The sequence below is a fragment of the Coenobita brevimanus genome, chromosome 99 (assembly GCF_032717465.1).
Source record: "Coenobita brevimanus isolate Jiangsu-jjx chromosome 99, ASM3271746v2, whole genome shotgun sequence".
Lineage (NCBI taxonomy): Eukaryota > Metazoa > Arthropoda > Malacostraca > Decapoda > Coenobitidae > Coenobita > Coenobita brevimanus.
The window spans coordinates 17,499,853-17,514,606 of NC_137052.1; the positions used below are offsets into that span (position 1 = coordinate 17,499,853).

At 43.5% G+C, this 14,754-nt stretch overlaps 1 protein-coding gene across 1 annotated transcript in view; it reads right to left on the bottom strand.

Annotated features, from left to right (window-relative positions):
- LOC145414384 (uncharacterized) overlaps window positions 1-14,754 on the bottom strand; it is a 175,556-nt gene that overhangs the window by 83,691 nt on the left and 77,111 nt on the right. Inside the window, exons 14-15 of the mRNA XM_080283922.1 lie at window positions 7,963-8,189; window positions 6,583-6,747 (exon numbers count right to left, since the gene is read on the bottom strand). Of these exons, the coding sequence (XP_080140048.1) occupies window positions 6,583-6,747; window positions 7,963-8,189 (392 nt within the window). The remainder of the gene's footprint in view (window positions 1-6,582; window positions 6,748-7,962; window positions 8,190-14,754) is intronic.

Here is a 14,754-nt window from a genome sequence, read left to right on the forward strand (position 1 = left end):
ATACCCTTGCGTTGTTGATACGTAGCGTCCAGGCACTCTTCCCCCACCCCCAATGTTGTTGTCGAAGTTTCACCTTCTCTCGTATCATGTGACCTTCGGGAGAGACCTTAGGCCATATGGTTAGTCGACAATTTATGGGTCAGGGAGTTTTAGGGCATGAAATGGAATGAAAATGTTTGCAAACCAGAAAAAAAAAAGTACTGTACTCTTTCATCCACGTGTTACTGTTAGCGTGAATTAGCTGTCAGTTTCATATTCATCATCCGATATCACGCTTTCCAACACATTTCGGACTGATGGAGCAGTTTAGCCATTCACACATCTCACATTCCACATGGCCATGCGAATCTGCCCATTTGGTTGGGGCCCTATGCAGGTATTGGGCTCTCTGAGGCTCTCCGAAACAACTGCCATGATTAAGTGATTTTGGATAGGGAACACTTAACCCAGCCAAAAACCCTGGTTATGTGGTTACCACCCAGTGCAGTAGATGGTTTCCTGGGTACAGGAAACCATTTGGGTTGTCACTCAGTGAGGAGATCGTAAGGAATCACTGAGTGAGTGGATGATGGTTGATGGGAGCTCCCATCCACCACATACATACATACATGAATATATATATATATATATATATATATATATACATACACAGTATATCTATCTATCTATCTATCAATATATCTATATCTATCTATCTATCTATATGATCAGTTCTGCAGTTTGCTTTCATTATCATCATCATAATCATCTGGACCTCCTTTCCCACCCTAGGGCAGGGTGAGTAGCAACATCCAGATAGCCTAAGTTTGCCCAATCCAATGGGCCACACTTCCATTCACTCATCATTCAAGCCTCCGGAATCTTGGCTCTATCTGATATGTCAAAAACATTCACCACATTCTGTATCTTCACGTAAACATATCCGACAGAGTTAATACGGATGCTGTCACATTAAAATGGGGTGCCAAATCCCTGATCATGCACTTCTTTTCACAACATTCATCCAGACAGCTCGATCTCATCAGCCCCCTAGCCTCACCGACTTCCACATCTCTCTTCCTCACACACTCATCCACCATATCCTTCCACCTTTCCCTTGGCCAACCTCGCCTTCTTCCTCCTTCAGATTCACTCAGATATACCTTTTTCACCACTCTATTGTTACTCATTGTCTCCACATGACCATACCATCTCAGTACATTCTCTTCAACTCTGGTGTCCACAGACTTTCAAACTCCACATCTTTTACGAATCACATTATTTCGTATTCTATCCACTCTCTGTATTCCACATACATTCCTCAGCAGTCCCACCTCCACTGCACTTACTCTTGACTTTTTTTTTTCATGCCACACCATAGTCTCACATCCATATGTTAATGATGGCACTAACACTCCTTCATGTAAGCCTCATGCAGCTGCAAAACTTAACCCTCTGTTTATTATCAAGGCCTTCATAGCACCAGCTACTTTCCTTCCTTGTGTCACTCTACTTTCCACTTCTTTTGCACATTTTCCTCCCTTTTCTATCACTGTACCCAGTTTGCTTTTAACAGTTTAATACTGAGAGAGAGAGAGAGAGAGAGAGAGAGAGAGAGAGACTGTTTGCACGTAGCTCACTTTACTATCTATTGCCAGACGCCTCAATCCCGTTTGGGGTGGCCACAAACAAATCGCCTCCAAGTCGCCCTGTCCCCCGCCATTTCACTGCCCTGCTCCCAACTCACACCCCCCTCTCTCATATACCTCTCCACCCCATCTCTCCATCTCATCCTCGGCCTCCCCCTCCCTCTTTCCCCCTCCACCTCACTCACATACACTCTCTTCGTCAGTCTTTCACCCTCCATCCTCTCCACATGGCCAAACCACCTCAGTGTGTTCCTCATAACGCTTCCTATCACATCCACATCAACACCACAACGCTCCTTTATATCCTCATTCGTCAGCCTGTCTCTCCATGTGACTCCACAGGCTCCTCTTAAATAACTCATTTCCACGGCTCTCACTCTTGACTTGTGTCACATTACCACCTGCATTTAATCTGCACTTAGAGAGACTGTTTGCATGTAGCTCATATTACCTCCTACATTTAACTCACCGACTCCTGTTGACGTATATACACGTCCACACATTTTGTCACTGTGACTCCCGTTGACGTATATAAACGCATAGCAATTGCAAGGTCCCTAATTTGCACAACTTTCGAATTTCATGCGTGATTTTTGGTACGTATACACGGGACACCTTCCTCTACAAGATGTCAGGCAGGGTCAATGCTTCATCCTGCATGACCTCCCCCCCCACGCCATTGTCTCGGGAATTCACCTGTTACCAGTGACCTGGCCATTAAAGACATGTCGTGCCATGGTACGAAATTCAAGGCCAGAGTGATTTCCCAATCGATGACAATGTGGAGGACAAAGTTTACATAGCATTAAAGGAAGAAACAGACATGATGATCAGGTAATGTCGCAGGGCAGTACTCCCGAGGTGGATGGAAAGCTGATGACAGGGAGTGCTGGAGCTCCCGTTTCATCAGCCCTCAGGACTAGTTCCTGACCATTCCCCTTTGCTGAACTTTTTCAGTGTCTCAGTTACACAGAGAGTAGGCCAGCATGCTCTCCAGTACAAATTTCTCTATCTATCTTCACCAAACTACATGCACAGTACACACTACACTTCCTATTCAAAATTAACCAAAAATGGCGTTGATTCACCCAGCCTCGGAGTCCCCAGGGGGGGACCATAAATGCCCCGCCATCTGCCCCTCTCCTCCCCGGTGACGACTCGAGGTGCCTGGAACCACTGTCTGACTCTCTTCTTCTTCATTTCTGCAACATTCGCGGCCTTTCATCTAACTTTCGCTCTGTTGAGCACCACCTCTCCTCCTCTAAACCTCACCTTCTTTTTCTAACGGAGACTCAGCTGTCTGAGGCAACTGACAGCAAACCCTTTTCTGTATCCTCCTACTTTCTCTATACTCATTTCAAAGCCAAAGGTGGCTGTTGTGTATACATACGCTAACGACTTATCTTGCTCTCGTGTTCCTGAACTTGATTCTTCTGAATTCTCCACTCTCTGGCTTCGGCTTTCCTGTCATTCTCTGACTAAATATATCTGTGCTGTTTACTTATCCCCTAATTCTACTGACTATCAAAAATTCTTCGACTATCTTACTTCTACGATGGAACACATTCTGTCCATTTCTCCTTTCTCTGAAATCTCCATTCTTGGAGATTTCAATGTTCACCACCACCTTTGGCTCTCCCTCTCCTTTCACGGATCCACCTGGTGAACAAGCCTACATCTTTTCTATCCTTAATGACCTAGAGCAGCTTGTACAGCACCCTACCCGTATCCCTGACCGCCTTGGAGAGAGCTCCAACATACTTGACCTCTTCCTCACAACTAATCCTTCTGCTTACTCTGTTAATCTTTTCTCTCCGTTGGGCTCCCTCCGATCACAACCTTATTACCTTAACCTGTCCTATCGCTCCAGTACGGCCTGCGGACCCTCCAGGGAAACGTCGTCTCTGGCATTTTTGGAGCTGCGGACTGGGAGGCCCTCAGGCAGTACTTTGATTTTCCCTGAATGATTATTGCTTCCATGGCCGTGAGCCATCTGAGTGTGCCTTGCGCATTACACGGAGGTTATTCTCTCGGGCATGGAAGCATACATTCCTTTCTCATATCCTTTGACTAACGCAAGAAAGCCTTGGTTTAATCACGCTTTGTTCTAATGCTGTCCGCAACAAGGAGAAGGCCTACAAAAGGTACCGGAGCCAACCCACCCCTGAATCACATAAACTTTACGTTTCAGCCCGGAATCGTGCTAAGTCTGTTCTTCGCTCTACTAAAAATAATTTCATCCAAACTAAATGCTCTCAACTCTCCAACACGAATACTTCTCGCTCCTACTGGCACCTTGCCAAAAAATCTTTCTAACAACTTTACCTCATCATCCTTCCCTCCTCTTTTCTACTCTGATGGTTCTGTAGCTGTTTCTTCTACTGATAAAGCTGATCTCTTCGCACAGACTTTCTCCTCCAATTCCACCTTAGACGATTCCGGTGCTGTTCCTCCATCACTTCCCCCCTCTGACTTCCTCATGGCTGACATTAAAATTTCTTCAGTTGATGTATTTTCTGCCATTACTGGCCTCAGTACTAACAAGGCATATGGGCCTGATGGAGTCCCTCCTGTTGTTCTCAAAAACTGTGCTTCTGTGCTTACACCCTGCCTAGGCAAACTATTTCGCCTTTGTCTGTCAACTTGTACCTTTCCTTCTTGCTGGAAGTTTGCTCTCATTCAGCCAGTCCCAAAGAAGGGTGACCACTCCCAACCCTCCAACTATCGTCCAATTGCTTTAACGTCCTGTATTTCAAAAGTTTTCGAGTCAATTCTTAATAAAAAAATTTTAAGGCATCTTTCCTATCACAACCTTCTTTCCGATCGTCAGTATGGGGACGCTCCACTGGCGATCTTCTCACCTACCTTTCAGACTCCTGGTCATCCTCCTTTCGGGACTTTGGCGAAAGCTTTGCCATTGCACTTGACATCTCAAAGGCTTTCGATCGAGTCTGGCATAAATCTTTAATTTCCAAACTGCCCTCCTACGGTTTCTATCCTTCTATCTGTGCCTTCATCGCTAGCTTCCTTTCTGGTCGTTCTATAGCCGCTGTCGTAGACGGCCATCGTTCTTCTCCTAGATCTATCAACAGTGGTGTTCCTCAGGGCTCTGTCCTATCACCAACTCTCTTCCTTTTATTCATCAATGATCTTCTAAGCTGTACATCTAACCCTATCCACTCATACGCTGATGACTCCACCCTTCATCTTTCCATTCGGTTCCCGCAACGCCCATCTCAACAGTTACTTCAAGAAACAAGGGATGAGGCTAGGCACACCTAATGTCTGACTTGGCTCATATCTCTGACTGGGGTAAAAATAATATGGTTGTCTTTAATGCATCTAAGACTCAGTTCTACACCCTATCAACCCGACAAAATCTTCCACAGGTATACCCACTAATGTTTAATAATATTCAGATTAATCCTGCATCATCCTTGAACATGCTTGGGGTTTCATTTACTCGGGACTTATCTTGAAAGATCATATTACATCTCTTGTAAAATCTGCTTCCAAGAGATTGGGTGTGCTAAGCCGACTCCGCTCTTTCTTTACCCCTGCACAATTGTTGACTCTGTACAGGGGTTTGATCCGCCCCTGTGTGGAGTACAACTCTCATGTGTGGGGAGGCTCCCCACATACAGCTCTTCTCAATAGGGTGGAGTCAAAGGCTTTTTCGTCTCATTAACTCTCCTCCTCTTACTGACTCCCTTCAACCTCTGTCTCTTCACCGCACTGTTGCATCTTTATCTCTTTTCTATCGCTACTTTAATGGTCACTGCTCCTCTGAACTGTCTGCTTGCATTCCTCCACCTCTACGACGGGCGCGTAGCACCCGTCTGGCAGCAAACTCTCATCCCTTTTCTGTCCAACTCTCTAATGCAAGAGTTAACCGTTACTCCCAGTCTTTCATTTATGCAACAGGTCAGCTCTGGAACTGTCTCCCTCTGTCTGTATTTCCTCCTGCCTATGATCTCCAGTCTTTCAAACGTAGTGTGTCCAGGCATCTCAAAATGATCGGATCTTGAATTTGGCTCTCTATTGTATTTTGTTTTTCTCTTGGAGGGAACTGTTACTGCGGGCTCATGGCCTTTGGTTCCTTCTTCCTCGCATAAAAAAAAAAAAAAAAAAAATAAATAAATAAATAAATAAAGGTCAGGTATGTTGATGGGTTTGGTGAGTGAAACATACCTTATATTGCCTATATTACCATGTGAAAACCAATATACTCTCGTACTACAAATCAATTCGTACCAAATTAATAAATAAATATCGTTTATGAGTGGTGTGGAATAGCTACCCTCTCATAGAACTCGTTTTCTTTGGAGCCAGCCTGATAGAAAACACAGTAAGGTAAGGAGGTACTGCTACCTGTATCCAGTATCTTATACCTCAGGTGAGCGATTTCTCTATGAATTTTCGATGTTTCTCACCAAAAGCAGAGGTTTGAGCCAAAATTTTTTTTTTCCAAAATTGGTCGGGATGGGGGGGGTGTCAGTGGTGGAAAATCGGTCGGGACAGGGCGGGTTAATTTGCACTTAAAATAAAATGCTCATTCCAATTTCTACCATCAATGAACATGTAAATACTATGGATTAAAACTATTCATTGTACTAAGTGTCAGACATTCACTAAATATTGATGGATGCCCCAGTTTCAAATTTGGCATACTGTACAGCCAACTACAAAAGCTTGTTCACCTCACTCTCTCAATGCGAGGGCTGAAGATGACTGAATGTGACGAAGTGGACAATAGTATATTTTATCACAGGCAGATGGATAATAATATGAATCTCAATACACTATGTTGTATTCAAGGGTCTACAAATCCAGCACCAATTAGTAAAAAATTCAGTTACAACAAATATACAGTAAATCATTGGAGTGGAAAAGAAAATATTAATAAATGTCAAAAAAAGAGAGACAACAAGGGCTTTCGGTAAAACCAACCCACCTTGGTGTTGATGCCCTGTCCCATTTCAATACCTCCATGCGAGACAGCCACAGTGCCATCATACTCGTACACAACCACCTGAACGCCATACTGGAACATGCTTGGATAGTTCAACCCATACCAAAGTGGCAACACTGACAACCCTTTTTTCTTCCACCGGTTCTCCTGCAAATGACACAGGAGGGCAAAATTATTTATCATATTTTTATACCAGAGTTATATATACTTTACATAATACTGTAAAGTACATAATTATCATCTCAATTTCACAACCAAAGATGGGATGAGGACTGGTGCAGAGAGCAAGGAAAAGCTTGACATATATAAAATGGTGGTAACTTGGCCTAAAACTGCCATCTTCCCATCTCTGATGCTGAAGTGTAACAAGAGATTAATACTAAAATATGGTATTAGTCATGAAGCAGTGCTATAAAAAGGATGTAAATCTGTATTTCTGTCTTACTCTACCACTGAGCAACAGGAAATATATTGCAAATGGACAAAAATCTCCACTAGGTTAAGGTGGACAAACCATGTGCTACGTGTTCCAATGACTGTTCAGTGCTTATCTCAATGTGATTATGAGAAGTCATCAGGAGTGTCATGGAAGAAGCAGCTGGAACACAGGCGAAGTTTAGAAAAACAATTTATCACCTGACATGTGTACAGCTGTAGATATTTGGAGTTTCCCACAAGAGTTCTGAGAAATTTAAATCATTCTAGGGCTAATTTTGGGTAAAATGTGCTATAGTAGCACAAGTCCAATTCTCAAAAATTTTAGAGCTACAACAGCAAATGATCTTATAGATTAATTATAGAGGAGGCCATTTTCTCCTATAAGGTGTAGTTCTGCAACACCTAAGAACTGGACCCATACTTAAACTGACTTTATATACTGGAAAAATTATAAATATCAGTGTTATGCCTAAATGCACTACATGGTAAAAGATCACAGGTTCATAAACATCTTAACATAAGAGATCCAACACCACCACATGGTCATAAAACCATCACACAGTTATAAGTTTTCTAGACTAAAATGTAAGGTAAATGCAGGGGTAGGTGCTTAGACACGGTACTCATTTGTCACTTACGTCTTTTGAGCCTGTGGTGGGTCATTCTCCCACTATCCTGAACAACATGGCCATTGCATCAGCCAGGTTACCAGATTCACCCTACAGTTTACCAGGTTAACGTTCAGATGTGCCCAGGGTTACTACTACTACTACTGCTACCACTACTGCATATAGATACATTGATACAGTGGGAATTTTCTTCTTTCCTCTGTGAGTACATGGCATTCTGGAGTCCCAGTGCAAGTATGTCCTGAGCCATACAACTAGTTACTACTGCTACTACTACTGTACAGTATAAACTGACCTTGTTGAAAATATCAATTTCCTCCTTCCTCTGTGCATAAAAGGCCTTCTGGAGTAGCAATGGGAGTATGTCCTGAGCCACCACATTCCTGGTGTGGGGTGGGGCCATGAGGCGAGGCACATCAGGTGGCACCATGTTGGCCAGACGGACTTGGTAGGGATCACGACCAAGGTAGGCAGCCACACGTTCCATCACATTCTCCACAGTGGCCACTGCCTCCACTGTACCTGAAGAGAAGAAGTTGCTGTTGCTGTTGTTGTTGTGGCTCCAAGCTCATCTGAAAATGAGCTCAGTGGACTGCTGAGCTTCCTGCTTTTTTACAGTTCACCATCTTCTTTTTGTGAGACGGGGAGAATGCAAAGAGATGTTTAAAAGAGAAGAAAGTGGTGATGCTCTGCTACTTGGCACCACCATGTAATGGATCCCTTTCTAACAGCAAGGGGAATGAATATTAACATCCAATACCATACTCTGTACAGGGTGGTCCATATGTGGCATTATGTACATATCTTGATTTTCTCACATTGCAGGGATAGTTGTCTGCTGGCATTATGTATACAATTCTGCTGCTTCATGATAATAATAATGATGCAATCAGTGGATGTAAAAAGTGGACACAGCTGTTGTTGTGTTATTGCAACCCCAGGTTCATCAAAATGTGAACCCAGTGCACTGCAGGAAACCATCCACTTCAACCAGTTGCTCCTAAAGGATTTATGTCGAGTTTACATATGATAGCATTATGCATGAGGTAAGTAAGTGTGTTGTGATGTGGAGGGCTGCATTTAGTGTGGGTATGATGAATTGTTTGTGAGCTGTACTGCATTCAGTGTTAGTTGTGTAGCAGAGAGGAGCAGTGATGCACTTACCTCTGGCTAGATGTGCTCGTGTCTCTCTGGGAAGGGGAATATCTGAAGGATGATCATCTTTGGGGACTCCATACAGGATGCTGTTTGGCTGGATATTTTGAATGGCCATGTGTTGGTGCACAAGTGTGTACAGCAAAGGATTCTATTTGACTGGAGGTTTTGGATAACTGTGATGACTTTGTGTTGTGTACTGCATATGTGCAGTAAGACCTCCTTAAGTAGGACTAACTAAGGCCAAAGCCTGCCAACTTATCTGTAAGTCTGACTTACCTGTGATCATCCCTTCCCTGGGAGGTATTAGAACTTTTTTTTACTGTAATAAATTTGTTGAAAAAAGCATTTAAACCCCTCATACTCAGCTATTTCAGGAAGATTTTTTCCCCCTCATACTATAAAGTACAATGGTTACATACTACGTAAGTAACAAAAAGTGACAAGAAAATGCAAGACTTAACTAGAGGCCCCCCCAAAGGGGGGAATCACACCAGCTGTGAGCCAATACATATCTAGCATGGCTTGGAATGTGACCTTGACCTACTTTCACCAATTTCGAACACGTTGGAGATTTTCATCCCTACTACACACCTGTAGAATTCTGTTATATCTTGGGTGGCTGCCAAGTTATCTTGTTAAGAGACACACAGACCCTGACGTACTTTCACCAGCTTTCAACTCATGGGAGACTTTCATCTCTACAACACACCTGTTAAATTTTGTGATGGTATCTTGCGTGGCTGCAAAGTTATCGTAGTAACGGACACATACCACTTGACCTACTTTCACCAATTTCAAAATCACGATCGCTTTTTTTCCCTACTACACACGTATAAAAAATCTGTGATGGTATCTTGAGCTGTTGCAAAGTTATTGTGCTAACACACACACACACACAAACGCAAACTGAAAACAATACTGTACCAGCTTCGCTATCGCAGCTGGTAATAACTTAAATAGCATCGGTAATTAAACCTGTTTATGCATTCATTACAGTTATGTTTCAGGTAGTTCATTTTATTTCAAGAGGAGGACTTGGATTGTTTCATTTAATTTTATTTTTGAAGGCTCCAACATGCTTGCATGAATTGGCCTTGGTATCTAATCGCGGCTCTCTATGCTGTTCAATCTCTGGCAGCTTCCCTATTTAGTCACTTATCCCTGACGTCACACTCAGTGACCTCATCTCATGTCTTTTTCAGTTTACCTCTTGCTACCCTACCCCAAACATTAACACTTCTCACCTTCTGCACCCAATTATCATCCCCCATCCTCTCTACATGACCAAACCATTTCAATCTACCCCTCCTCATCACAACACCAATACACTCCAGTCCCATCTTACCTTTAAACTCTTCCATCATAAACCTAGCCCCTCCAGGCCTTGCACTCATGGACGCATGGCACATCCACCTAATCACTGCCACTTCTGTATGTCTGACTCTGCGAATATCCTCTTCCATCACTGCCCAGGTCTCACTACCATACAACATCACACACCTAATACATGCCGCATACAAGATCCCTTAGCATGGACGGAGAGCCCTCTCAATGTCAAGAGAGGCAACAGCTCCCTGAACTTCTTCCAACCACTCCTTCTTCTAGCCACAGAGCTAGCTCCAGTCCCATCTCCAGCATATAACATGTCTCCCATATAACAAAGCTCTTCCACGCACTCAAGAGACTCGCCAGCAAGTTCAATCCTTTTACATCTGCCAATCTCCACATGCTCTCCCAAACACATCACACACATGAAATCAGAGTTATCTAGCAGTCTACCTCTGATACCACTTTATTTCTTATGCACCCACTTATCACAAACACTGCGCGAGATGAAATTACTTCCCACACCCTGTGCAAGTTGCACATGGCCACTCTCCCTCTTCTTTGACAGGACCCCAACCAGCCCTAATACCATAAATTTTGTTTTATCTGCATTTACTCTTAAGCCCTTGTGCCCCATACCATCTCTCCATTTCCAAAATCTATCTTCTGCCTCCCTTTCGTTCCATGCAATCAACACCAAATCATCAGCATACATCTCCCATGGGAGTCCATTGCTGAAGTCACATGAAAGGGCTACAAGTACCATAATAAACAACAAGAGGTTTGAGACTGACCCCTAATGCACACCAACATTCACAGAAAACTCCTCACTCAAAACTCCATTCACCCTTACATGGGTGGGATCACCCACAAACAAGGCCACAACTGCCCTAACCAGCCACTCCTCCAAGCTAAGCTTTCTCATTGCCCACTTCACCACCTCTCTAGGGACTCTGTCACAGGCCTTCTCCAAATCAACAAAAACAAAGTACAGTTCCCTTTTCATTCCTATATATTTTTCCTTAAGCTCGAACAATGAATATGGCATCAGTGGTCCCTCTGTCTGGCATAAACCCAAACTGCATCTCATCAATATTCACTCTTTCTCCAATCATACCTTCCAGAACTCTCCATTACCTTCATTATCTTGTACAAAAGCTTTTTGCCTCTATAATTTCCTCTTTCCAGGGCATCACCCTTCCCTTTATACACATTTACAATTACACTCTTCAGTCAATCAGCTGGGACAACACACTCACATGTAATTGTATGTATCAAATCAGTGACTAACTCCACTCCTACATCTCATGAGGCTTTCAACATTTCAGCAGTCAACCCAGACACACCTGCTGCCTTCCCCATCTACATATTGCCTAATGCCCTGCTCACAGTAGCAGCATCAATCAAAGGCCAAGGGCCAAACACTGGATCTGCTGGCTCCAAACCTTCCCTGTCCCAGTTAAACTCCTCATTCAACAACCAGTTGTAGTGCTTTCTCCAGGCATCTTTAATATCCCCACTGTTCACCACTACCTTTCCTTCATCATTCCTCACACACTGCTCACCTACGATATCCCTATTCTCCCTCTTCATCTGATTTGCCACCTTAAATATCATATTCTTCCTTTCCCCACTATTTAGATTATCAAGTAAAAGTCTCTGAGACTCAGACTTTGCCCTGTACACCTCTTCTCTTGCCCAATGCTTGGCTGCCAAGTATTCCTCTCCCAGAAAAGCCTTCTTTTCTCCTTACCTGCTTCTTCTGCACCCTCATCCCACCACCAAGTTACTTTATGGCTTGAAAGGCCCCTTGTCCATCCACACACTGAATCAGTAACTCTCAAGAGGTTGGACTTGAGGGCTCTGTACTGTTCATTAAAACTATTAGCAACTTCATCCTGTTCAGCCACCACTCTATTCATCTTGCTATAGAAGGCATCCCTTACTGCTTGGTTTTTCAACTTCTATATTTTCCTCCTATGTGCATTGGTCCTCTTTTTCATCACCTGCTCCTTAAGCACCATGTCACATATCAGTAACTTGTGTTGCACTACACACTCCTCGCTCCCTATAACTTTAACATCCCTCGCTAACCTCCTATCAGCCCTCCTGACCATGAAATACTCTATCTGGCTGCCATTTCCCCCAGACTGGTATGTAATCAACCTACTCTCTCTTTTCCTATAATGTGTGTTGCACACAATCATGTTCATGTGCATGCATTAATGTTGGCAGCCAGACTGCAACTAAATGCAGATGAAAGTTAACCACTGACCACCCACAAGTCACAAGCAAATCAAAACTGCATCCCGCGAATGGGAGTGAAGAGTATGTATGAGGGTGCTAAGGCTGCAATGCGTGTGGATAGTGAATCGAGTGGATTATTCTTTTTGAAGATTGGATTGAAACAAGGATGTGTCATGTCTCCATGGTTGTTCAATCTGTACATAGATGGGGTAATAAAAGAAGTACAAGGTAGGGTAGTGGATGTTGGAGTGGCCCTAATGAGAGAGGGTAGTGTTTGGAAACTTCCTGTACTATTGTTTGCAGATGATACTGTGTTGTTGAGTGAAGGCGAAGGGGAGCTGCAAGGTTTGGTGGATGAGTTTGGGAGAGTGTGTAAGAAATTGAATCTAATGGTGAATATAGGGAAGAGTAAAGTGATGGTCTTTGAGAGAGGTGAAGTCGGTGAATGTACAGCAAGGTTGGATGGTGAGGAATTGGAAAATGTGAGTACATTTAAGTACTTGGGTAGTGTGATGAGTAAGGATGGAGGTTTGGAGGGAGAAGTGCTTGAAAGGGTACAGCAGGGAAGAAAGGTTGCTGGTACCTTGAAAGCAAAGATAAGAAACAGGGAAGTGAGCATGGAAGTGAAAAAGTTACTACATGACAGTATTGTGATACCAACTCTAATGTATGGAAGTGAAGCTTGGACCTTGTTAGAGGGACACAAGAGTGAGAGCAGTGGATATGAGTTATCTGATAGGAGCATGTGGAGTCACATGGAGAGACAGACTAACAAAAGAGAAAGTGAAGAAGCATCGTGATGTGAATGTGGATGTGATAGGATATCATTAGTAGAAACACACTGAGGTGGTTTGGACATGTGGAGAGGATGGAGAATGAGAGACTGATGAGGAGACTGTATGTGAGTGAGGTGAAGGGGGGGAGAGGGAGGGGGAGGCCAAGGATGAGATGGAGGGATGAAGTGGAGAGATATATGAGGGAGGGGAGTGTGAGCTGGGAGCAGATCAGTGAAATGGCAGGGGACAGGGCGACATGGAAGCGATTTGTTTGTGGCCACCCCTTACGGGATTAAGACGTATGGCAATAAATAGATAGATAGATAGAATGGGAGTTTCTGACTTACAGAAGTTTGACTTAAGGAGCTCTTACTGTATGTGAATTGAAGGATGCTACTGGCCAGAGGTTGGCATGGATGTGTTGTTGAGTGTTTGTGCATATGTTTGTGATGCACAGTGATGGCAATGTGAATGAGCTTATGTTTGTGAAAATACAGTGAATGCAAAAGGCATGGAGGACAAACCCTGGATGGCTGAGTGCAAATACATATACAGTATATTGTGAAGCAGTGTGCTAATCTTAGATTTACAGGTGTTACAAGGGAGCTGGCACAGAGCAGACCTACGTGGGTGAGTGCTATTACATGAATCCTTTTTTTTTTTTTTTTTTTTTTTTTAAGCGAGGAAGAAGGAACCAAAGGTCGTGAGCCCGCAATTATTGTTCCTTCCAAGAGAAAAACTAAATACAAGAGAGAGCCAAAATCAAGATCCGATCATTTTGAGATGCCTGGACACACTGCTGAAATCTGTTTGGAATAATCATATGCTTTCGGTACATACTAAAGTGAAAATTTACAAGTCCATGGTTAGACCAATTTTAATTTACAGGCATGAGTCATGGTACAGTACAATTGCAACAGATCAGAAAGTATTAGGATTTGAGAATAAAATACTGAGAAGGATTCTTGAGGTAAAGTGGCAAGACAGGGTTACAAATGAAAGAGTAAGGGATATTACGAGAGTGGAACCAGTTAATGAATATGTGAGACTGTCTCGCTGGAAGTGGCTGGGGCACATATACAGAAAAGAAGGTTGTTTAATACAGGATGTGACAGAGTGGACTGCTAGAGGAAGAAGAGGTAGAGGTAGGCCGAGGGAAACCTGGTTGAGGACAATGAAAAAAGAAGCAGGAGAGGAGTGTTGGTGGGACCTGAAGGAGATGGCAAGAGACAAATATTGGTGGAGAGAGTTCAGTGAGACCCTTTGCATCCCGTGGGGTGCCACAGGAAATGATTGATTGATTGGACACACTGCATTTGAAAGACAGGAGATCACTGAAAGCAGGAAATACAGACAGAGGGAGACAGTTCCAAAGTTGACCTGTTGCATAAATGAAGGACTGGGAGTAACGGTTGACTCTTGCATTAGAGAGTTGGACAGAAAAGGGATGAGAGTTTGCTGCTAAACGGGTGCTACGCACCCGTAATAGAGGTGGAGAAATGCATGCAGACAGTTCAGAGGAGCAGTGACCATGGAAGCAGCAATAGAAAAGAGATAAAGATGCAACAGTGTGACAAAGA